This window comes from Penicillium lagena, assembly GCF_028827675.1.
Source record: "Penicillium lagena strain IBT 129212 chromosome Unknown utg000001l_segment0_segment0, whole genome shotgun sequence".
In the NCBI taxonomy this organism is placed as follows: Eukaryota; Fungi; Ascomycota; class Eurotiomycetes; order Eurotiales; family Aspergillaceae; genus Penicillium; species Penicillium lagena.
Genome location: NW_026623222.1, coordinates 1,228 through 26,762, shown reverse-complemented (window position 1 = coordinate 26,762; position 25,535 = coordinate 1,228). Strand labels below are relative to the sequence as shown.

The following is a 25,535-nucleotide window of genomic DNA, read 5'->3' as shown; positions in this document are numbered from 1 at the left end:
TACAGTAAGTCTGTGATCTAGACACGGATTATCCAGTTGGAAATTCCATGCCCTGTCGCCACATTGCTGAAGGAATGAAAAGCCGTCTTAAAAACAAGTGGCATACTTAGAAATAACCCCGCTTTGCCAAGAAATTACTTAACGAACTGTGGTTGCATGACAAGTTTTCTCGGTCATAGGTATGGTGGTACATTTATAAAATACCAGCCGTATCAAAGTAAAGTAATCGAAGCCATCTTTTTTGTGACCCGTGTTATATCTCATACCGTACAGGTTACGCTCGTCAAATTTTAGCGAGCGCTTACAGTTATTTCCTTTATTGCGAAGTGTAATTAACTTACCTACTGTAGGTTCTTGTTAGTACTGTCGCTAATGAAATACCCTGGATGTGTATGAGCGTTTCCTGATTTCACTTCATTTCTTTATGTTATAGAAATATACCTATCGTGTTCGTAGTTGATAAATTAGAAGATTCGGATACGTGGCGCTTGTCAGTCTGAGCTTGAGCGGTCGTCTGTCAGATGTCTGGTTGAAATCATTGATACAGCCACAGTTCATACTAGCCCCATATTTTTAAGCTTGGCTGGCTTCAAAATATTAGAGAAATTGAAACACCAAGCGGTGCTTCTGTAGACGGAAACGACGCTTTCGTAATATTCATTGAAGCTTTTTGCAAAAAGATCTAAGATTTCAATTGAAGCCAAGGGCTGGCCATGAAAAGTGTCTAATCACTCCCTTTGAAGACAGCTCTGGCTATTGTGCTCTTATAACCTTCGTTTTTGACTCCATACTGGGCTCCTTGAAATGCAATTATAGCAACATCTGCTTGTCATGTTATTAACGGCCCTGCAAGAAAAAGGTTCGTGCAAGTTTTTGATTATTAAAAGAATCCCTCTCGAAAGATTCTTTCACCATCTACACCTGCAGCGCGTAGTCCATCGACAGCAGAGTCTCCAAACCCTGCCGGTCCGCAAATATAAACTTTTTCTGCTCCAGAAACTGTATCCCAGTATGATTGTTGGATACGACCCTTGTGAGAGATGACCCGAATGTTCCGATCTTGCAAAGTCCTGCTCTGCGACACAATTTCGTTCGTGAAAATGTCGATACATATTCGCAGGTTAGAAATATCGGCTGACAACGCGGATTCGATAAGGCGTAGAAATGTTGTTGGTTCTCGAGTGGAAATGGCAAGGGTAAATTCACCCCGGGCATCGGACCCGCGCTGAGATAGAGCTGCCAACATGGCCATGAATGGAGTGAGACCGATGCCACCAGCCACCCAGAGTATTTTTAATCCTCTGAAAGGAAGACAGAAATCACCGGTTATACCGACTACTGGAGCATCGATTTCGAGGGCGCGGACGTCTATCTCTTGCCCATATTTCTGCTGTGCTCCGTGTTCACGAATGACGTCGAATAGAGCGCCTGTCACGGCACCGCCTTTCTTTTCTCGCATTGTTAAATCAAAGCCACATACAGGTCCGCGTTCATGTCCACTTGAAACAGTCCATGTACGCACACGATCATCATTCAGCGATCCTGGGGCATCAGCAGCCATGTGTTGGTAGTCTGGGAGTCCCATCCAATCCATAAAATCTAGAGCGATCGCTTGCCCCGGCCGAATTTTTAGTTGCTTCTTAGACCGATAAGTGACATCGAAATGCAAAGTTGCAATATCTTTGGCAAATTTTACCACAGTTGCGAGTCGTGCAATGGGCGCGTCGGTCATTGATGGCATCCCTTGAGGCTCTTCTTGGAGATATTTGACCTGAGGACTGTATGGACTGCGTTCAACATTGGTTCCAGAAACCTGCCGTACAGGCAAGGCATTACGCACAAGCGTATATCCGGTTGTTTCGAGCACACATAGAGTGGCCTGACGCGGCATCAATTCGAGAGCCGGTAGGCCTATCAACACCTGGGCGTTGCCTGTGAGATATAAGACATCACCTGTAGCAAATGATACGATGCTCAGGCCCGCCACTTCAGATGAGTAAATATTTCCCAGCGAGGACATAAATCGGTTGCCTGAGTAGTCGGGAAGTACAACAGTCCGTCCATCAGACGGACGGACGCGAACAAATCCCGGCAATCCACTTCGTGCATTCATTCCTGCATGCGAGGGATAGTTCTCAGCATCCGCTGCTTTGGCTTTGTAGACTGTTCCAATGAAAACAGTGTCTGCATCTGTAATAAAGTTTATTACTTCTTCCGGAAGACGTGCATGAGGATCCATATCGCAATTGGTATATGCGATTTGTGGGTCAGTTTCCGGTTGCGGTGCCAGAGTGCGGACGTTGATGTATTTCGGGCAATTCCTAGTGGTTCAAGCAATTATTAGACATTCATTCACAATCAGTAGTAAAGGATAGCGCTCGCACCCCAAAGTCTGATTCACAGTTAGGGTTAGGTCGAAATCGTAAGTCCCTACTTTCGTCACGTCTGATATATGCCCTGCAAATTTGTTTCTTCTTCTCGTAGCAAGTTCAATACCGAGCCCGGCTGTGAGATAACGCATTTGGATGGGCTTATGTTGGCGACGTGCTAGCCATGTCTCGACTGTTTGGATCAAAGGCTCTCCTGGCCACAGGCGTGATTTGACAGTGAGCGTATGCGCATTCGGACTCCGAACAAATCCAATCTCTCCGTCAGCTCCGACTAATATGGAGGCCCACGGACGACCTCGACTATCGATAGTGGTAACTGGTATGAATGGGAGATTGGTGGTGTGGAATGTCCGGTGTTGTTCGCGCATGGAATTTTCATTTAGCTGCCAGCCGGTTCGAACAGCCTCATCAAATCCTAACTTGTGCTGCACAGCGACCTCGCCAGGATGCCATCCCTTGAGTGATGAAGGCATGATGCAAGTCCTAAAACAATATTAGCTTTACTTCGATCGGTGGATGAGGGTGACACTTTTTATAGTGGTAGTTGACTCTATGATCACGTTCCGCTAATGGTCGTATGCCATAGCAGGTAGCGTCGTCCGTTCTTTATCGTAGTGAATGTGCACGGGAGAATGGAAGAATGTTACTTTGGGTGGCGTGTATTTCTTTGCCTTTCTAAGCCTGCTCTAGAAAACATTCTTCCTCGGAGTGTATTCGTATTTAACAATTTCAATGAAATCGAATCAAATGCAATTAATGTTTAAGCGAACAGTATTACTATTAGTAGAATTACCAAATGCCGGTATTTAGTCACTTGGCCATAAGATGCCGAATTTCTCATATAATCAATGAGTAATACCTCGAATAATTCTTGGTACGTTTGCCATGTCAGATTAGTGGTTTCGTCTTCGGCATAGCTCCACTGAATTATACAGTGGTGTTCCATAAGCTTGAGACTCGTTATCCGCTTAAGCGGTAAGCAGAGCGTTTCAGACCTTGGAACACCGCTGTATCAAGTTTGAAATATACCATAATCGGTCATTGGATGCGGTGTATGACGCTAATCTCACATATTCGCTTTCCATGAGCGCGGCGGCTGGTGTCCATCCACGATATAAATCATCTGATTCCCACAATCTGATTCGTCGTTTCGATGCATCCAGCGCCTGAGCTATGGTAGTAATCAGTTTCCTTCAAAAATAGGGGTCGAAGTACTCTACAGAATGGACAGTACAGATTCATGTTCCAAAAGTCTGAAACTCTACCTATCGCCTTAACGAGTAACTGGTTTCATACTTTTGGAACACCACTGTATTCTAATCATTGATTGTGTGGATTATTGGGAATGTGCTTTGCTAGTGAACACCTGATTTTAGGATCCTGTTAGATGTAACAACTAATTAATCATAGTATTAGACTATTTTGAGTGGCATGAACACGTAAGAGAGATGCATGCAAGCATTCATAATCTCACTGTCAAGGTTTTTGATCTCCGAGCCCGACGCCGTTGGATAACACCCGCAAGCGGCATGGATAAGGTAGCTTGGGCAAGTGATGGAGCTCTTGTATTAATGCTGTAATCCTGATACACACTAATGATACCAACTATTTGATATACTTTGATTTACACATGCTACACGAGCAGGAAGTCAATTTGAGACGCTAGCCTGTTAATGGAAGCATTGCCCCTATCGGGTAAAGTTTCATCTAAACTTACCTTAACAAAGGCCGTTGGCCCTAACGTACACAGTGTTTAATGCCTTACGTATGCGTTACGTAAGATTCTTTCGCAGCCCCCCCACTGTTGTGTAAATAGTTACTGTTGGATTGTTGGATTGTTTCCACTGAATTTATTTAAATCTGACCGCTACCTAGTGCTGCCAATTTCTCTCTGGACAAAGCTATTCGCAATTCAACTCCTAGAAATTACCTCCAAAATAAACAGCCACAATTGATCCATCATGTCGCAGCTTCCGACTAAGCCCGTTCTGCATTATTTCGATATTGGCAGCTTGGGTAGAGGAGAAGTCGTGCGGTAATTAATATCACAGGAATGCTTTGCGCCGGACTGACGTGAGTGTCTGAACAGGCTTTTCCTGCAAGATGCTGGAATCAAGTTCGAGGATAAACGATATTCGCCCGGCGATAACTGGGCAGCGACCAGCACGGATCTCCAGGCAAAACGCCTTTCGCGGACCGGGAAAGTGCCAGTGCTCGAATACAATGGTGCTATTTTGAACCAGGTTGGCCGCATCTCTTCGTTTGAATGACTTCTGCTTACTAACGGTGATACTAGCACATTCCTATACTACGCTATCTGGCCCGAGAATTGGGAAGCTACGAGGGTAAAACAAGCCTCGAAAAGTACGTTGTTGACGCTGTGGCAGATATTTATATTGATTGGAGAGTAAGTCATAGATAGCTGGTCACTTTGCGGTAAGTTATCATGGACTAACAGGTTATTTGCAGTCACAATGGGCAAGCCAGCTAAAGGCTAAAACGGCCGAGTACAAGAATGATTTCGCTCCGAAATACTATAAAATCCTTGCGGAGTATTACTCCGAACGAGCGGGACCTTATCTGCTGGGAAGCAATATCAGTTATGCTGATTTTGCTGTTTATCAATCTATCGACAATGATGAAAATATTGGGACGCTACCGGTATGTGTCTTCCGAGCTGACAATATAAATATATCTTCAAGGCACTAATATGCCGACTCTCTTAGGCGGAACTGCCGGAGCCGATTCTTAAGTTTAAAAAAGCTTTCGAAGCCCGCCCCCGCATCCAATCGTATCTTGCGAGTGGTCGCAGTACCAAATCCTAGAGACGTCGTAGGGTTGTGCTTAAAATGCGAGATCTTCTGCTTAGACGCTCGATGGAGGTCTACATATTATCTTAGTGTTACTTCATTTTTTGATATCTCGGTAATTCGATGTTTGTTTTGGAGATTGACTCCAAGTAAATTGACCAATTGCTACTCGTATCGAAAAGAAAGAGATTTTATTACGTAAGACTTAAATACCACCGCTGATACTCGACGATCAGCGATCCTTTCTCGTCCGCATTCTCCCCACTCTGACGGGGGCCTTTTGTTTCAGCTGTTTCAGCTTGTCGAGTTAGTCTCTCATATCCATTGCCGGATTCTTGTACGGGAAAGTATTGACGATTTTCTTGCATATCTCATGTCAGAGGTTGGCTTGGAGAGCCGACCTCTGAGTGCGTTTGATAGACCGGCCTCGCTGTGTATACTATGAGTTCATAGGCTTGCAAATAGGCCATGATGCGCAGAGGCGATACTGGTTTTGCTTTGTATTTTTCTGGGGGCTTGTGTTTCTAAGCTCTCATTCATCCTACAATTCGGAGATAGATTTTCAGGGAAAAAAAGACTGTTAAATCAGTCGAACCTTATTCTGTTCGTTCCTGTATATCAGTTAGACCTTTTTGTGTATCATAGATTTGCGCAGGTCTTTCGAAATATGCAACTCCATGTGCTTCAAGTCGATGGACATTATGAAGGATGAGAATACGGGCTAATAGCTTCAAAACTCATTTCTGTATAAGGATCTTTATGGCGAAGCCGGCTGCAAAACATGCGCGAATAACCAGCAAGCAACAAGTTTTTTAAGATAGACTTCAAGAGCCCGGGCATCTGCTTATGGGGCGAGACTCTGGACAGACAATGCGTCCACCCATATTTCTCTTCAGGTGAAGACAGATGACACATTCGGTACAACTTTGTGAGGCGATCGGGGCCGGCATCTGGCCTGCACAGTACGAAGCCGAAATATCTTTAAGTTGGGCGTTCTCATTGCGAATTTCTTTTAGCTGCTGTTCCAAGTCTTGAATATGTCTTTCCAACGATTCGGTGTACTGTTGTTTACGTTTGCGGAATGACTTCTGTCTGGACCATATATGAGCCAAGTCTCTAGACTTTGAAGGGCATAACATACGCAATTCGGTTCTGGAGTCTTTTCTTGACCGTTCTCACGTCACCGTTTTCCTTTGAGAGTAAATCTGACTTCTCGTTGGTAATGAATGAATCTGTCGTATCGCTTGTTATTACAGCGACAGAAGTGTTTTGCATATCTTCCACTCGAAAGTCCAAACACGGGTGGTATAACTCGCTCGCTTCGTTGTATCTGAATTTGGTATACGTCTATTAGTGTTTGAACCATAGGATGCAAGGCCGTTTACTCACAAGCTATCTTCGCTCAACTTCTGGCCATTGTATGTAACCGGCTCGGGGCGTTGGTGGTTTGGTTGTATTTTGAAGCTCGAATTTTGGTCCCAGAGGGCCTGTGACGATTGTTTGATGGCTGGGTCTAGCGAGCTCGGATTATCCTATTACGTGAGCTCGGGCTGGCGCGAAAGTTGAGTATTAGTGAGCGATTGGAAACAACTTACTGTTGGTCTGCAAGATGAGCAGGAATGTGGAAGTTGTGATTGGAGCAAAAGAAGCGAGTTATCAAATTCCCCATGATCCATATCGTTAGTGGAAATTGTTCAAAGTGGCAAATTCGGATGTACTAATCGGTTGACGTCTTGAGTTCCGGGCGGCAATGGCGATATTTATACTTTAGTCGGTCACAATACTTAATTCAGTTTTGATAGTTCCGGCTTGACGCATTCATAAGACACAACTTCCATCAGTCTTTCTTTTCCTCTTTTTTGGCCGCCGATTTTTCAGTAAAGCGGTGGCATGATTCTTGGATTTGGCCGCTGCACATCGTCTAATTGGTTTCTGCATGGTCGCGACTGTAGTCATCATACTCCGATTTCACGCTAGCCCATCAAGGCAAATGCCTCCCTGAAGTAGATCTAGGTTCCGTACAGCAGCTCGGTTACGTTAAACCTTGGTCAAATTCGACAGGGTTGCAGCTCGGTGCTTCGGCTTCTAGCCAGACTGGGTTTTTTGGTTTACAAAGAGTAGACCCATATGAATATAAAATTTAGAGGGATAGATTCCCGCCTGCACGTAATTTTGTTAGCAGACATTCATCAGGCACTATCAAACACTTATGTCTATAAAGTTTTGATGGTTGTTGAAGACAATCTGCGGATGGAAAGATCACGATAGAGAGCGGAGAGAGATAGCTCCTGAGTTCCGCGAATTAAAAAGCCTGAACATTCATTGTCGTGGGTTCCGCGGCCGGTTAAGAGGACACGTCCGAACTATGACCCGGAGTCACTTTGATGTGCCGGTTGTACAGGGTGAATGTATTAACCAGAATAGGAAGCAATAAAGATAGCTTCCCCCAACGCCGAGCTAACCATTTCAGGCATTTAATCCAGCTGGATTTCGCCGTGTCAAGATCGGAGCAAGTCTCACCGCCATTTTTGTGGTTAGTTTCCAATAATTGCTTTCGTAGGTTTCTGAACAGTAAAGCCTCTAGTTAGAAGCTGCACCGTCTCCTATAAGAGTATCTACGGCTGTGAATAGCAAATTGTCCATGGAGCAGATCTGAAGATTCTGGAATTCTCTTGCTGTAGGCGAACGAGTTGCAACAGGAACGCTCTTGGCATTCCAGAGATTTACGATCGAGTTAGTGAAATCTCGCCAGAGTCAGCGCCCCATATTTAACTCCGAATCGAATGCGAGGCTAAACCTTTACCGTCAGTCGCATATTTGACATTTGTCAGTATAATGGCTCCTGGTAATTAATCCGCTGCCGCAGCCTGACACGCTCATCTGGAAATTTCCCAATCAGGGAACTGTGCCCCGATGTGGCCAGATATCACTGTGTAGAGTTTTTCCGCGTCTCTACTATAAATATGGACATGATAGCTAGACCTGAATACCATCGGTTTCAATCATTGTCACATGACACTATCTAGTAAATTTCCTAGTGGATACGCGGAATCCAGACTCCGCCAACTTCCGATATCAGTAAATTACTGTATGCGTCTTTAACATTACAGACTATCGGTTGGGGGTAATGGCTCATTTACGTCCATCTGACCACAAGGTGTGGGGATAGCGATCCGAACAGGACGCCAGACAAACATATACAGGACTCAATCAAACTGCATTGCTGATATTCTTCCCAGCTGTAGATGGGAAGCGTTGACAGACTCAGGAGCCCGCTGGCGCTGCCATACGAAGTTGCCGTAAAGGCAATAATTTAATTCATTTGGTATGCTTTAAAGGCAATGAGGAACGCATGATATGCCAGTGGGATCGATGGCGTATATGAAAGATTCTTTTAGAGCGACGGACGGAATTGCAATATTCGGTCCTTGCACAGATTTTGTTGATTTTCATGACGGCCTTGGGACTTTGGCTGACCTGAGGTCATGTTGAAATATTCATATTGGAGCTGTCTGACCTCTCCTTTATTTAACTGTTCTGGCAAGTCAATAGGATAACTAAACATGGACTTGTTCTTAATCTGAGTCAAATACTAGAGCTGAGAATCAGAGATAGAAATCCTATTACGTCATTTGTAGGTCGGTTTAATCACATTTGTTTTGCTGTGTGCGGTGTTAGATTAATGGTAATATTTATCACTTCTACTTGACTTGTCTACTTTTGGATTACTCTGCGTTCGTACACGCCATCTTTCAGGTGAGATGAGTAGCACGCCGTTAACTCAAGCGTGTTATACTCGCAATTGGCAGGATAGAAAAAAGCATTTTAATGTTTATACAACATATGTATATGTTGGCTTGACCCCTGAGCCTTCATTGTCAACGTGCCATCCTAATAATCACGATTGACCGATAAACAAGAGACAATATAATCCACAGTATCACAAACAATAGTTAGAAGATAGTTAGAGTGCTCCTGCGTATAAATTGTGTCTTTCTTTTACAGTCGACTTTGGAAACCCTTGAATTTATATTACATACAACTTCCTAGTAGCCAAAACATTTTGCCAGCGCAACAGGACAATCATATTTGCTCTCTGAATAACTACTCTGTTAATACTCCTCTGGCCACGTTTTGAACTTTACGCTGTCTTGCTAATTTATTTTTCATGCGGTACCACCAGAATGGCGCCCAATCTAACCATTTAATAGCATGAGATTATTTGCGACATGATCAGCAGCGACGTATTATCTAATACCAAATGGCACGGGGTGTCGAATACAGCTAGCGCGTTATCCTAGGGATCTCCTCAACCTTGGGCTGTTTGGCAACGTCGCAACACAGCCTAGTAAAGCTAGGTATCCATGCAGCACCATACCTGTCAAGCTGGCAGCTCTGTGCGATCATCTGCTGGAATTTATATAGACAAGATGGCGATACTTATGTGAGGCGGGTTCAATATTCAAATACCAAGATTTAGAAGCAGTCGTCCTCTTCCATCCAAGGGATGGTCAAAAGACCTGCCCTGTAACCCCGTTCTACGTGATGAATACGACCACTTGATTTCAGAGCTTCATTCGTACCCCCCAAGAGACATTATAAAGTTCGCAGACAATGCATAAGTGTTTGTTAGCGCACCAGTTCGCGAATTGATGCCCTTCCAGGCTACTTTGTGTGTTATGGACAGGCTTGGACATAATTCTGCTTATGATACCTTGCTTTTCCAGCAAAAAAGCGATATCGGGGCCCATTCGAATCACCCCCATGAGGTAGAGATCTCCGGAACCAGACATTTCATTCGTTAGATCGGTCTGAGATCAAAAACCTGTATAGATTAAATCCTATTCTATAACAATTTGGTACCACCAAGCATGTTCATAATAGACGGGGATGGTTGAATCCAGGCCCAATATCTTTACAGCTGTAGCGAAAAATATTTCAGGCCTCTATTGAGACATTGGGGCTTTGCTGTCCGGAGGAACTGGTTGCGGGGTATTATTAATGAACGCTTCGCTCATTTGACAAGTTCTGTAGTTGTTAGCAAGTTCACAGATACCACATTTGTAGTAGCTAAGATATACCTCACAATGAAATCGATGACAGCATCAGGAAAGCCCTCAAATCCATTTCTCAGGGTCATTAAACTTCGAAGTCCCCGCAAATTGACTTCAAGAGCACTTTTCTCTCCATTGAGCAACTAAAATCGAAGGTGGTTCAGTTTGTAGCATGTAATAAGCTGCTAACCGAGATCGCACGACACTTACATCAGCTGCCAGTAAGCATGCGATACTGTAGATGGTGACAATATCTGTTGCATCGTCGACATTATTCATTCTGTTTCCTAGGACTTCGACCGCTTTTATTTTGCACACAATCTGCCAGTGTTCAATGAAGCCAGTCTTCAGCTTCATTAGTTTTCCATTCTTTTTTGAAACGCAGAACTATCATTACTTACGTTGATATTGTGATCTTTCCGTAAAACTTGGCTTCTCTTCAGGGCCCCAGAATAGCTCAGCAGAGCAAACATAGCCCCCGGGTCTTTGGTAACATGCGATGTAATCCAATTGATATGACGAGATTGGTAGTTTGAAGTAGCAAACACTTGCGGAAATTCTTCTTCGAAAACTTGATTTGTTAGCGAGACTCGACGTGTGATATGATAAAATAAGTGTAAAGAAAGAGGCAAGAACATAAAAGCGAAACTTGCATAATCTCAGAGACTTTTGTAAATCGAAACTCACATGAGGACAACAGCAGGGCCAAAGTACGGTTGGGACCGTTTCCGTAAACACGAGTATTCGGTCGAGATGAGAATGAGGCTATCACTGATTGAAGAAAGTTTTCACAGTAACGGTCCAGAGCGTCCACTTCTTGAACAGGCCAACTTTTGGTGATGTAGCTGGAGTCAATGTCCAGACATTCACTCGGGAGATTTGATTTATCTCATTAGTATAATCAGCATTAGAATTGTGCTTGAAGAATTACGGGCTGCCATACCACACTGGCTATCCCTTTCTGCAGACTGACACTGGCTTAAGAATGATTGCCTTGGCAGAACTTTGTTCGGTGAATGTTCTTGCACTTTTCTCGCATTTCGGCTCCCAGAAAACCGCTGGACATGAGCTCTCTTCTTACTATCGTAACCGTGGCGTAAAGGTAGTTTGTCATGCTCGACGAAAAGATACGTTGGTTCTTTTTGCGTGTTATTGACATCGATTCAAGGCTGCTCAAGTACGCTACTTACGGACTGCTGCTACTGCTCTGAACTCGGGGTGTTCTTGGATGAACTGGGTTTCATCTAGGGGACATTGTGGATTCCGAGCATCTCGCAGTTCGTTTCCCGTATGATGATGAGTTAGAGACATTGAAAGTCCCAGACGACGCTGATGAAAGTCTGACTCATACAATGAGTTATCGGCCTGACACTTCAATGGATGAATAATGCGTATTCAGAACTGACTCAACACAACAGCGCCTGTTCGTTATAAGTATTCCTACGACCTAAGTGAAGTACGGATATGGCAGTGTACAGTAACAAACTATCTTTCATCCATGGCGGCCTACCAGCAAAGGTGGTGATTGGCCAGTTCCACGTCAATATAACGGGTAATTCGCGCCACCTGCAGGTGGGTCTTTTCTTATCACATCACTGATTGGTCGAGCTTGGTCGGGCTTGCGCACTAACCCTTTATAGAAGGTGCATTAACTACTAATGGTTTAGTTAACCAATACCAATCCGGCTTTTGTTATCCTCCCTCACGTTGATCGAAATGGCCAATGAACTATTATTATGAAGATTGAAGCTCTCAAACGTATTCGATAAACGAGTGCCGCACCCCAAAACACCATAGTAAACGCGATATTCTACCGATTCATATATCAACAATAATGTCGTAATATACGATTTAATTGTGTTCTAATAAGATTTTGAAAATGACTAGCCTATTTGTGAGATTTTAAGAAATTTGAGATTTAGCGTTTAGATATATATCGAGCACGCGATCGCAGTCCATACTATTAATTATACGTATGAATAATATCAAATCAATAATCAAAGTGAACAACTTCGTCGTTGTTGAATTATCAAATTGTAAAAATAATATTTGTACTATGGTGTTTTGGGGTGCGGTGCTCGCTTGCGTGCGGCGCTCGTTTACTAAGCACGCTAGAAGTTGTGGATTTAGTAATTAAAGAGCGGTATACCACCGTTCCTTATGCGCCTAACAACAGTTGAAAACAGAAAACACTAAATTCACTGATCAATGACTACTGCTCTACTTGGTTTAGAGGGAACTGCACACCTCACGTCTGATACATCAAACGTTGTTTCCATAATCTCTTGTCGTCTGTGTCTCCGGCCTCGAGGTTGAGAATAGTGTTATGCGATAAGCTAGCTTCTTAGTAGATTCTGCGCCAAACGGGTATTGTCAGTTTAGCTTATTGGCCCATTACATGTCAACGTCAAAGAGATCTTACATTGCTTGTATTTCCACCATGAAATTTAAATAAACGGCCTCGCAAGAGCAACAATTCTACTGATACCCAACCAGTAAGACAATTATGCTAATTAGGAACACAGGGTCAGCAATTAGCCCCGATCAGGAAGGCCGAACGGAATTTAGTATCTCCCGGCGGTAGAAGGAATGGAGCAGTGTGACAAGGAAAGTTGAAAGAACGACACTGGTCACTCAGGCGTAAGACGATATGTTTGACTTTATGGGATCAGTTCTTCAGGCAACATCGGCACCAGTGTACGCGTATGCTAAGACAAGGGTTCACAACGGATTTCTTTCGCACATTCGACATATGATAGTCTCACGGGTCACCTTTCTGTGTCTTATTTTCACGCACGATTGGCAAATTCCTGCAGTCAGGGTGGGATTGCACCTTCGGAACCGAACTTAGATAGCTCTTCGATCGGCAGGGTCTGACATTTTAAGCCCTTATCACAGACTAAACTTCCCTGAATATCCTCCGTTGAAGGACATCAATTTTACGCAGAAGACGTCGAGGTGAAAACTGGAAAAGGCAAGGCAAGGAGTGTAGTAAAATATATTTTTCGACCCTGAGACTACCTACAAGGCCTTGACAGAATACGACATTGAGATTATCATTAACTATATTGAAGTAGGGCTAGCGGTGGACAACCAGGCTGATAACTATTTCTTGTCCCCGGTCATGGCACCCCCAGTGCCTGCCACCCGATCCACCTTGCGCCGCTGCGTGATGGTGAAGCCACCGGTCAGGAAAAAGAGCGCTTCAAGACCCAAAATGACTGCCAACGTGACCATGGCCCCAATCACACCAGCAACGGGACGCGAGACACCATCAGAGCCGGAGGACGAATCATCGGCCGTTATAGAAGCGTTCGAGTCTAAGGTTGCACAGGAACCCGTCATGAGTTCGCACATCTCGCACAAGTTCGTGTCACTGGTGACAGCAATCTTCTGCGTTTCCGAAACAAAATCGGACCAAGAGATCAGCTCGTTCGACGTGCCAAACAATGGGTAGCCCACTGGTTCGTCAGATCCGGTGAGGGTGCCATTATGGAGAGTGAAGCGCACTCTAATCTCATCGGTGACGGGGATCCCGCCACCAGTCGCGTTGGTCACCAGTTCGAACACGAACGAGGAAGCACAGTCTGGAATACCGTTGAAATCCATTGAGGCCTTAGGCAATCGCATTAGTCCAAAGAACGAGAAAATAGTGCCGTAAGAGCCAATTTGCAAATCCAGCAGCTCTCCCGTTCCGGTGATGGTGTTGTTGAGACCCTGGAGGATCTCGCCGGCCAAGATAGCACCAGCAATAAGCCGTACAGGTTCGGAGGCGTTGTAGGCCAGGCCGTACCCGTGGGTATTGGCAAGGGTCATTAGTTGGTGGTACACGGAGTTGGTCAACAGGCCACTATGAGAGAAGTCGGTCGACGAGTTGTGGATTCGGGCAACATTCAGGTAGTCGAAGATTTCGTAGGCATTCAGATAAGTCATGGAGGACTCATTGAAAGCCGCAGTCAGTATGGGCGCCAGCGAATGATAGAAATCGGTGGTGGAGGAGAGCAACTCATTGTACTGACTCGACAGGAAATAGTTATTGCTGCTGACAGTGGCCTTGGGGCAGCTTGTCGTACCCTGCAGCCAGTTCGCGTCCTCACTGTTCTCACCGGTGGCAACGACGGATAGAGATATCAACTGGTAGCCCTGCAGCGGCGACTGGACAGTCGTTCCGTTGGCGAGCTTCATGGAGCCATATTTTGTACCAACGGGTGGGTACACGCCTTGCAAGAAGCCTGTGGCCGAGTTCTGCAGCACCGCGTCTACGGGCGCTGAGGCTTGGATCTGAGTGAGATCCGCAACCTTGGAGCTGATGCTCTGGATATATTTGACCGAGGAGTTGTCGATGTAGCGAGCATGGTAGAAGGAGCCCGCTTCAAAGACCTCGCTGTAGCCTAGATCGGTCAAAGTGGAGTCGCCCGACACTTTGGCGTTACGATCACCGTGGCGCGCGAAAGATGTATGCACCCAGCACAGGCTCAGCCGAAGCCAGCGGTGCAGTCATATAGGAGGCCGGATTGAAACGAGGAGCGTATGATTGGAGGATCGGGAATATTTTGCGCAGGATAGGAGAAACAGCATCAGGTAGGACGGCAGCAGGGGGTCATCATAAAATAAACTCTTGTGTCCGATTTCTATTTACTCAGTCATTACAGTAGTTATTTCGCCGCCATGCATATTGCACGACAGTGTTTGCAACCTATAAAACCCACTACCCGCGGGGGTACTGTAATCTGTATCAATTTCTAGGTAAACTTGTTGAGTGATACCGTAGGCACGTTAATCCAGCCATACTTGCTGCTATCTGTTACAGAATCTGGTCAGGGTTTTTGGGCTCAATGCGCCTTTTGACATGTAATTATGCCAACAAGTTGTCAATGACGTGCAATTTCTGGAAATCAATACGTGGGTGCCTCCACTTAACGAATACGGACATGCGGGCGAACCAGACAGTTGGATAATGTACCAAACTGCGCAGTCACTCGGGAATAATTGCGAGACTTCCCGCATCATTTGTTTCTGGTGGTGGTCGGCATATAAATCAATCTGATTGGCTTCGCACTTAGCTCGGGGTTAATTGTGGGGTGTGGAACTGCATAACTGGGCTGCAGAAACTCTCCCATAGGCGAGCTTGTAATTCAATGCTTCGCCCTGCGCCGCGGACGGCCAGACGGTAGATGAGACATTTACTAAGAACAGTAAATTTCTTACACATCAGGTAAGGGAGCAGAGCTCTACCCGTTAATGTATTTTACAAGCTGTTCAGTCACACAAGCGAAATGATGATCTCTGAACATGTAGTAAGTGTTGTCAAGAATTGGAATTCCACCAGGATACATACAGGAATTTTACCCCTTACTAATATTTCCTATTTTGTACTAGTACTGTTATTCATTGTTTATTAGCTAGTTCGCCTTCTAAATTGTCGGGCATCCTCAGATTTATCTGAATTAGAGATTTAATTCTTCGTGATTTACACTTCCATGAGGGACTGTCGTACGCCCAGAGTTTGACAAGTGTCATAAATTGTATATCTCAACAACTATAAGTTATTGGTGCATATTTTGGTGGGTTGTAGTTCCCTAGCATAACAACCGTTATATGTTGACGTCAAGCTAGATCATTTCTTTTCGTCATACAAAATACGCTGCCCTGCCATGGTCTGATATAAAAATATATGCGGTTTAATCGCTATACGTCGAATGCTCCTAGAACATATCAACACACTAGATATGTGATGAGAAAGTTTACTTCAGTAGAAATAGCCTACGATAGCCATTGGTCGTTGAAATATAGAGCTGCAATCTATCACGTTTGCTATGTGTTTGGGGTGATTGGCTTTCTTGTGAGGTACAGTTGATGTGAGGAAACTTGTGTCTATAACTGAAAGCTTGGATACCTAATCACAAGTTTATATGTCGGAATCCAATCGAGACAATGCTTTGATATGGGAGCGTTATTTGCTCGGGAGCTCCCCTTTTGTAGCTGGTGAGCACGCTTTGAAATTTATATGCTGCACAGATTCAACAATATGTAATTATTCATGTTCTACTGCATGAAAATTCAAGGGTGCCCTAGTATCTTCAAGGAAAGAGGAATCATGGTCTAAAAACATAATACCACGTTGTTGGTATATATTAGATCGGCTCTTGACAGCAAAAATTATTTTTACCGAATTGAATCACACGAAAACCTCGGATCTTAGTCAGTGGACTTGTTCCTTGAGGTATATATTTCTACAATGGCATATATTTACCAATTCTATTAATCCAAGAGAAATATTATCAGATACTTTTGTCCATGAACTGTTATAAACTTGACAGTAAACTATCAATTTTAGACGCATTATATCTCTATATTGATTAATCTTGATTCCGAAATATCGAGCCTGTAGTATATGGCATTTAGTATGCTGGTTAGGCCTGCTGTTGTCGTATCAAGCAGTGAAATCTCTTGTGCAGAGTCAGCAATAAGCCAGAGAAGCGTAGCGTCACTGGTGTACAGACATCCACCAAGAGTAGATCTCAAAATTGTACATTTTCTTGGGTATCACATATCAGTCTGTTGAGTCTATCCATTCGGTACCCAAGACACCAGAAAGTATAGGTATCGTAGGGTGTGTCGAGTGATCTCCAGGATCAGGTCTCCGCCGTGGCTCTCGGACTTCCCCTGAATCTCGACGCAGTGAAAACCAAAGCTTTCATTTATATTGGCAAATTAATAGGTACGCGACAACAACAAACATAAGAACGCTAGCTTCAAGGGCTTAACGAAAATTTTGGTCATTCAAGGTCCTTAGAGGCTTTCCAAAGTTCACGAGCACCCGTATCACATGCACAATCTAGCCACAGCACTGACTTGAGGCTTCTTCTGAGGCTGCTAAAAGTTGTCGTCCGGAACTGTGACAGACAAGTGTGCAGTTGCGACACATACCAGTTCCTCTCCGGCATACCTAACGAAGCCATGCCACCCATGACCAGTATCCATAGAAGAAACCGGCGACTTAGGGAGCTTTGGCTGAAATAGGACCAATCAGTTTGCTGAAGCTCTCGTTTCAGCATTGTTGCCAGACTTTTGAAGGGCGCGGTCTGTTCAGGTAGAGGAAAGATAACCCCAACCCCATATATCATAGCGGCGATGCGGCAAGGTTCATACAGAGATAGCTGCTTGTGATGGACTGCTGCTAACTGCGAACCTTGTGGCAGACTTAAAATTCTGTGTTGGGTAAAATTTCGTTGATCTGCGATTCTGTCCAAATTAGGATTGGCCAATGAGCCCGACATATATTTTTCAACAACAGCTGAATAAGCGCGCATCGCATGGAAGGCTTCGATAAGTTCGGAGGTTAATCCGAGCTCATGGCATCCTGAAAGCACGCGGATTTCGTGTTCATCAATGTCGAACATGGTCCACAATGTCACGGATGCTCTTTTGCAGAACAGTATTACCGGGAAAAAGGCAGGCGAGCAGGCTCTGCTTGCCTCAATAATGTCAGCACTTCATATTACAATTAGCATCCTTGACGCGTTACTTGAAGCATAATAGGATGACATACTAGGAAACAACGGCTCCTAGACCGGGAAGTTCTACCTGTTCGAGGCCTCCCCGTAAGACAACAAGCTGAGCAAGTCCAGCTTGGTGTACCGGATTAACAAGCAATGCTCCATAGATATTCAACCACTGAAGTTTCTTCAGAGGGGCATCGAAAGAAGAAAAAACCTCTTCGTCGAAGGTGGACTCTTCGGCTCGGTTTGTTGCTAAGGCCAGAACACTTAGGATCATTGCATCCGAGATTGCGCGGGTAGGATCTGAAATTATTTCGTTGATCATTCTCACGGTCTCCATCTCACAGATTTCCATCATTTGTTGATCTGCAGTTTCGAAACTACTGTCTCTATTTTCAAGCCAACGGACTCGTTTGTGTGCCAGGGAGGCAAAAGACATGGCCGTGAGTAGTATGGCATTTTGCTGAGTTAAAGAAAACCAGCGATGCATAGGTTTATTAAACGTTGACTTAAAAGCTGCGGGCATCAAGCCTGGCCAGATTATTGAAAGACCTGGAAGAGGCATATTAGCACGCAAATGATTTGGGGGAAATATTTCTCCTCACAGTATGTATTGCATTTGTTCAGAAAGGAGGATCGAAGCGGAACATCAACATGGACTTGAAATGGGTCGAGAAGTCCATTTCCATCAACGCCAAAAAGCATTCCCGGCTTAGATTGTCCGAGGTTGAAAGTGGGAGCTCAGTGACTGAAACGTGGGATCTGGCCAGATCTTGAACTCTGTCGGATTCATCAGAAGCTTTTTCTGCGATATAGCGATGCTGATGACGCGTTGTATTTGTTCGCCCTCGTCCCCGGATCATGTGGCCGCGACGATGTTTGGTCACCAATCTTCCTTCATATGAACCCCTTGAGTTCTTCTGTATGTTTGTTTCGTCGTCGTCTTCATTGGCAGCTGTTCGCACTGCCGCATCTTGTTTTGCTGGTAGATACCTAGCGTTCCGCCAAGACCACTGCGTTACGTGAGATCGAATGGAGCAGAACTTGTCGGTCCTGTTGGAGACAGCCGTCGGGTCTTCGTTAATAAAACGTAAAATGGGATAGTCCGCGCTAGACATGGCGCGTGTCTGTTGGTCTTCTGGCTGGAGCTTTTCCTAGGCTGTATGAATTTGCAGTCATATTTCTGGGTGGCGGGTGGCGACCCTTTTTCTTTGCTGCGGGGGCCGAATAGGACATTACATAAACACTTTATGAATCGATCTTAACCAACCAATAGACCGAATATCGTACGAGCTAGGAGTATCTTATGCGTCGGAATGGAGGGAAACACGTATCGAATACTTTGAGGAATTCAAATCAGGCACCTTAGACTGCGCGACCTTATGTACCACAGTATACAGATTGCAAGCTACCGAGAATGCGCAAGGGGGTTGATCTGGATGACCGTAGAAAGTGCCAAGACTTTTGATCACAGAGCTCACCTTTGTTCTCACATTAACTACGAACGCCCACGTTCCTTACAAACAAGCAGAAACGTGCGGCGAAGTCAACTGATCATTAATATGTTGCTATAATTTGCTCATAAAGGCGCCTTTTTCCATAATAGATCCAGTTCCCGACCGTCCCCTCAGTTCTGCCTTTATGAATCACTCAATATGAGCTGAGTCCGGCTTCAGGCATAAGATCCGCCCAAAGAAATGAAATTTTTTCATTCCACAGATGGTCATCCGACAATGGAATATATGAGCGTTTCCAGTGCGGGGACATGGACCAACACCAGCGTTTTCGAAGAAGAAAATGTATACAAATATTATTTCCTAGCCAATAACTTGCAAAGTTATTACTTGAACAAATAATAGTAGATTCATCATTGTGCTCTGGCAACGAAGATTCACATTTCCCGACTAGTTAACATAGAGCAAGCTGGCATGGTTACCATCTTACTGCAGAAATGGTCGCCAACGACTACTAGGATACCATCCACAGCGATTCTAATTATGTGGATTCTGTTCTTGCACATACCTTGAAATAACAGCAGTTTCTCAGAATTCTTAATCCTACAATATAAAAGCTTCTATGGTTCGCCAACCAACAGAAATAATAAGGACAAGTACCACCAACATATTCAATAGCTCGAAAGATGCGTAACACTTTATTTCTACAAAATGGCCTTTTATTTTAAAGCGGAAATGAAAAATTATATCTCTTCTCCATGCCGAACGACTTGTATTAATTTATTAAGTGGAGTTCTAATTTGTCCTCAGACTGGTTATAACTGAACAGCAGTAGCTCCGGTATCATGTCTTGTATATTCGGGATTGTCTTGCTCTGTTTTACAGAGAGTCGGAAAAAGTTTCGTTGTCCAGCCGTTGACTGGAATATCCTCAATATGACACAGTCTGTCAACAAGTGTGGATGAAGATGATACGGGTTGCGAAGAAACCTATGCCCACTGTTGTGTTTACGAACATCGTTGCAACACAACTTGGAAATATGAAGAGATAATGGTATGAAAATGAACTCAAGTGAATCAAAAAAAGCTTGGAAAGCTACACTGTTTTTCTTTGTTCGTGATGCCTAATAAAGTTAAGAACTCATTTGTCGCCCAAGGATTTGATCGACGTCTCGCTGACTTCTGTGAACAGAAAACTAGTGGTCTCTCTGCACAGTTGCTTGTCAAATGTCTGCTCAGTGTGAACTCATGAAAATGTGTTGTAACAGGATGCCTCTTCATGAGAAGACAGTTTATGGTTGGCGCGAGCTTTGCACGATTTATGCGGCCGGTGAGGGGAGATGAAAAAAGGAAACTCGTATGCGTTGAGAAGTTTGGGGAGGGATTCGGGTAGAATAACAAAAAGGAGGCGAGAATGAACCAAAAAGAACGCGTCGGTCCACTCGATTGTTTGTCATGTCATACATTTGTGCGAAAGCTGCTTGAGATCCTTCAGTGTCAGTTCAGACGACTCTTGAGTGCAACACGAAGTAGATTTCGTGGGCGCGTATAATAACATTGCCTCGTGTTATTACAGCACTAACTTATCAAAGGATTTTGCATTTATCGTAGTCGTGTATGGAAAGTAATTTTTGACTAACTATTTCTTGTGATTGCTATTGGCCGTCAGGGTTCACGGTTGACATCGAATGTTCTATGTAGATGCACTTGTCCCATTGGTACGGGGCTTGTGTCAGGAGACTGTATAGTGGTCCCCGTCGAGTCGAAATGCGCTGTGACATTTGTACAGTTTGCGCATATTTCCGTTCTCGTATTTGCAGAATTCATGGTGAAATTTTCTGGGTTGACGCCTTTTCTTTCCTTGCCATCGTGGACTGAGTGGACGATACGATCGTTGTTAAAACCTAGTTCAACGAGTAGTCTGCGTGGGGTAAGGGAGTACACTAACACATCAACTAGACCCGAACTTGCCATCATCGTACCAGCAACGCAAAAATAAAGCGCGCTGGGGCTGCGGTTCTTGGTGGTAGCCATGCGACCAATGGCAAGAGGCAGCGAGAGAATGATGTACGCTATCGGATAGATTGCCATGTATCCAACAACGCGACGCAGCTGATTGAGACTTTCGGAATGTCTGTTTCCCACCAGGGCCGACTGCGTATAACGGCGATGAAGCTGCAGGCCCATGGCTGTGTAAAGGCAGACGGTGCCAAATTCCGACAAGAAAATCCAGAAATAATGAGTCCATAAACGGATCGACTCGTAGTCCTCGCTAATCAACACTTTCGTTCATTTTAGTACAATCTTAACACATCAAAAGTTCAGGATTGCTAACTTAGGCACCAGATGAGAGAAAAACGGATCTTCCATGAATTCCAATTGGAATGACCGTCAAGATGATGATAAAGAGCCACAGGCCGACAACACCAGAAACGAACACTCGATGTTTCAGCCGACGTCTCATTGCAACCAACAGGAAGGTGTGAATAGCAATTGACAGCACAAAAAATCCGCTTGAAGGATCCCCGATTTGTAACCAGAGCCCCTGCAGGAAATGCAAGCGGCTGCGGCCGCTTCGATCCTACTTTCTGCAATCCATTTGTAACAAATCATGAATGCGAGTGACTGTTACCGATCTGCCAATATTAGATTGTAAATGAGAACAACATACGGATTGTAGCCGATATACTGTGCGTCCTCTGGATTGCAAAAGATCAATTTGTATGTAATAAAAGAGATCAGACAAGAAGTTGCGATAGCAGAGAGGATAGCCATTACAGCGACTGCTATTTATCCATTATGCAGAGAATTTGGAGGCGGGCCGCAATCCATGATCGTAATTGTCGCCGCTTTACATTTGTGATGATAATAGTATTTTCCGCTCACCATGAATATTGGATCCTCAGCGTCATATATATAGTTTAAAGTGAATAATATTTTTCAAATATCAGATAACCGTGCTGCTGACATGTTCTCGGCCAGTTGAAAGAAAATATCACTTATCATGTATCCATCATGAAATAATTATACGTCGTCACCGTTGAGTAAACAGATTTTTAATTAAGCGCATTTTTACAAAGGTTTCTGACTTTGTTGGCCTCCAACTAGCTGACATTCTGGCTGGTTTCGCTTTGATCATTCGCTTCGTATCAGCGTTGTGCGTTTGTGGAAACTTATGTTGGCTTTCGAGGTTGAAAGTTTTTAGATTCCCGTTTTGACATTATACCTCTGGTATATATTATTCTGGTATATATTATCTCGGAATCAGTTAGGCATTTTCCTTGAATTGAAAGTAAAAGAGGCAGCGTGCAGTTGATCGTATAGCGCGAGTTTCTGCGAATACTAGCCTAGCCATATGATTATGCTTGCCTAGCATGCAAAGTCGGTGTATCTTTCTGTTGTTCCTGGGATTCTTGCCCAGCCGATGAAGCTAGCCCAATTTATATCACCCTGCTCCTCGAAGACAGATCCGAGAGACCCTCTGCTTGTATTTTCATTCATTAGCAATAAAGGTTTGATTTAACCTATTTTTCTGTGGGGCGAGATTTACGATGTAATATTCATGTAATAGTTCACGTAATTTACAAAGGGCTAATCAACCCAAAAACAGGGTAAATGCGACAGATTACGATCTCAATTTGGAAAATGGGGCCGTCATATGACCTTCAAAGATATCTACTCTCTTCTGTAATCGACCCTTGGCAACTCGTGCATCAGCTTTAACCAGTTCCAGAACGCTGGCAAGCTCTCGGTTCGTGACCGTATCGAACAACGAAGGCTCGGTTGACTCATCCTCCATTGAGTTCAGTCTTCCCCCAACTGCGCCGGTGTCTCTGTTGAGAACGTTGTCCCGATGGGGAAGGGGGGCCTTGTTTCCGTAGTTCCCCCCTTCCCCAACGACCCTTCTGCTTTGGAAATTTTAATCACTTAGGATACTTCAACTTCGATTGTACTCCAACTGAGGTTTTATTAATTCTTCGGAGGAAAACGGCTCTAGCTAATTATGATTTTTATATTTGAAAGAGGGGGGCCTTGTTATCTGCCACGACGCACTTAGAGAGAATTAGCTGAAAACAACAACATAACCACGGTGGCCGCTATTCTTGGTCCAATTCCTGGAATAGTATATCACAAACAGAGGAATGTTGCTTATAGCTCGGATCAACACAGGTCTGTCACAAATGGCATCCATGCAAGCTATAGCATATGTGACTACGTTCTATTCACTCTAGCTTTATGGGAATCTTTGTGGATTGACCATTTACAGTACCAAGCCCCTAATTTACTGCACAAGAGAGAGCATATCATAATTGATGGAGATGCTGGGGAACGGCCAGTTTCCACGCCATCATCAAGTAAAATAAACAAAGGTTGCCCCATTCGGTGTTACGTTCTCAGAGGGGAGATGTTCTTTCCGGACGAAATCAGACATTATGCCGATCTTCATTTAGTTGCAGGCGAATCTTGCGGTAGTAGAGATGCAAGCAAACTAAATGAGCGTTGATTATGACCAAGATCAGAGTATACGATCAGGAGCATACAAGGATATAATCTTGGCACTGGAAAACGTAGATGAGATGTTCAGAAGCGCAGGCATTTCACAAGTTGCAGGGAATAAACGGTCGTTTTGAAATAAAATTTGGCGTTTGTCAAGAAAGTCGCCGGCACGATGTCGCATTTCTTTCGGCACAGAAGACATGATGAAAAGACCGATTGCGAGTCATAGTGTGAGGCAAATCATACTTGCGCACCAACCTTTTTCTTTTCCAAAGAAGGCCAGGACTAGATGTGCGATAATTTCCGGATCAGTTTCCGCAGCAAAGTCCGGCATCAAGTAAGTGAATCTCTGCGCCCGGTAAGTCCCTATAAAAGGATGCACGCCGGCAACAGAAAATATAGGGTCATTTGACCCCACACTGCCTAAAAGTGGGACCTGAGTCCGACGAAATATTTTGGAACTCGGGATAAAGTTTCACATTGTTTCCATAATCTTTGAAAAGATCCCAGCTGAATATCTGCATTGCCGGGACGTTGCAGGGAGAACATAATCCTACACCAGTATGACTCTGGCATGATCTTATGTAGGTCCGTACTTCCCTCTTCATACTGCCACTGGTGGCCTCGAAGTCAGCTTAGGCTTGTTTCAGTTTTGATCTTATGTTGGAAGAGTTGCCACTGGACCAATAGTCTTCAGTCGGGTCCCAAAATGACCCCAGGCCTTCTTCGTACGCATTACCGCTCTGGGTGACGATTGCCGTTATGGCATTTGGCCGTTTTAATGCGATACGCAGAGCAACAGGCGCCCCATAGTCAAATATATATACGCAAACTTGGAAATGGACAATGCATCCAAGAATTCCGCAATAGTATCAGCTAATGGGCAAAACTGTACTTGAACTCGGACAGCGCCTCTGTGAAACCGAAGCCGGGAAGATCGGGCGCAATCAGTCGGTTTTTTTGCGATAAGAGTGGTATTAATTTGCGATACTGGTGGGAAGAAGATGGAAAGCCATGAAGCATGAGGAGAACGGGTGACGTGGCAAGCCCCTGTTCGCGATAGAAGAGCTTCACGTTCGAGGAAGGGAGGTGGAGATGAGTGACTCGCATGGCCATGGCGAAAAAGGAATGATGAGGAGTATTGTTGGATACTCAGAAAATATATCCGAGAAGGCCGTCTATTAATAGTGAGCATTCTGACGAAGCATGTTTGGATTACACTAGACTGCGGAAGTTACGTACTGCATGATAAATAATTAGAGCTACAGTGCGGTCAGGCGTTAGATAGCCCTAATGGCACTGTTCAAGTACGGTAATTTGGGTTGCGGAAGGCAGCGGACGATCTAGCACAGCGTCAATAGCTTTAGGGGCTTGAAAATACATTTTCAATTAACTTAACTTAACTAGTTAATTAGTTAACTAGCTTACTCATATTACATAATTTGTGGCGTCCTCAAATCAGAATGCCAAAAATCATTACAACACTTCTACATAGATAGCTTAATTAGAACTCAGACATTCCGGGTGACCTCCGGATTGGGATCATTGGTTGCATTTGGGTACTAGCGTATACCAGAATTCTCGCTTCCCACCAAGACTGGTCTCAAGAATGAGTATTTACAGTAATTGACTTTGACTCTTATTGCTAAATCACGTAAGTTTTTCACAAAGATGAGTAATCAATTCAATTTGGATGTCCCAACTCTTCGAATTCTAATCCGCTAGCTTATCGCACTTGATCCGCGCTCTCTATGCTTCCGGCTTTACTGCAATAAATACAGCCATTAGAATGCTGTTTCGTAGTGTTCAGCTACTCCAGAACGTAAAAA

General features: G+C 44.3%; 7 protein-coding genes across 7 annotated transcripts; 1 reads left to right on the top strand and 6 right to left on the bottom strand.

The window, feature by feature from the left end:
* Positions 1-880: 880 nt before the first annotated feature.
* Positions 881-2,863, bottom strand: N7510_000007 (uncharacterized protein; the record flags this gene model as incomplete). The annotated part of the gene is made up of 2 exons (XM_056971937.1): positions 881-2,321; positions 2,385-2,863. The coding sequence occupies 2 exons, from the start codon at positions 2,861-2,863 to the stop codon at positions 881-883; spliced, it is 1,920 nt and encodes a 639-aa protein (XP_056837054.1).
* A 1,488-nt stretch (positions 2,864-4,351) lies between these two features.
* On the top strand, positions 4,352-5,215 carry N7510_000006 (glutathione S-transferase; the record flags this gene model as incomplete). Its single annotated transcript, XM_056971936.1, has 5 exons — positions 4,352-4,425; positions 4,480-4,633; positions 4,687-4,797; positions 4,860-5,051; positions 5,117-5,215. 5 exons carry the CDS (start codon positions 4,352-4,354, stop codon positions 5,213-5,215), a joined length of 630 nt encoding a protein of 209 aa, XP_056837053.1.
* Positions 5,216-13,359: 8,144 nt separating this feature from the next.
* Positions 13,360-15,187, bottom strand: N7510_000005 (uncharacterized protein; the record flags this gene model as incomplete). The annotated part of the gene is made up of 2 exons (XM_056971935.1): positions 13,360-14,675; positions 15,157-15,187. 2 exons carry the CDS (start codon positions 15,185-15,187, stop codon positions 13,360-13,362), a joined length of 1,347 nt encoding a protein of 448 aa, XP_056837052.1.
* Positions 15,188-17,033: 1,846 nt separating this feature from the next.
* Positions 17,034-17,657, bottom strand: N7510_000004 (uncharacterized protein; the record flags this gene model as incomplete). The annotated part of the gene is made up of 1 exon (XM_056971934.1): positions 17,034-17,657. The coding sequence occupies one exon, from the start codon at positions 17,655-17,657 to the stop codon at positions 17,034-17,036; it is 624 nt and encodes a 207-aa protein (XP_056837051.1).
* A 722-nt stretch (positions 17,658-18,379) lies between these two features.
* On the bottom strand, positions 18,380-18,874 carry N7510_000003 (uncharacterized protein; the record flags this gene model as incomplete). Its single annotated transcript, XM_056971933.1, has 1 exon — positions 18,380-18,874. One exon carries the CDS (start codon positions 18,872-18,874, stop codon positions 18,380-18,382), a length of 495 nt encoding a protein of 164 aa, XP_056837050.1.
* Positions 18,875-20,874: 2,000 nt separating this feature from the next.
* Positions 20,875-21,396, bottom strand: N7510_000002 (family A G protein-coupled receptor-like protein; the record flags this gene model as incomplete). Its single annotated transcript, XM_056971932.1, has 1 exon — positions 20,875-21,396. The coding sequence occupies one exon, from the start codon at positions 21,394-21,396 to the stop codon at positions 20,875-20,877; it is 522 nt and encodes a 173-aa protein (XP_056837049.1).
* A 3,186-nt stretch (positions 21,397-24,582) lies between these two features.
* On the bottom strand, positions 24,583-24,822 carry N7510_000001 (alpha/beta fold hydrolase; the record flags this gene model as incomplete). The annotated part of the gene is made up of 1 exon (XM_056971931.1): positions 24,583-24,822. The coding sequence occupies one exon, from the start codon at positions 24,820-24,822 to the stop codon at positions 24,583-24,585; it is 240 nt and encodes a 79-aa protein (XP_056837048.1).
* Positions 24,823-25,535: the final 713 nt, after the last annotated feature.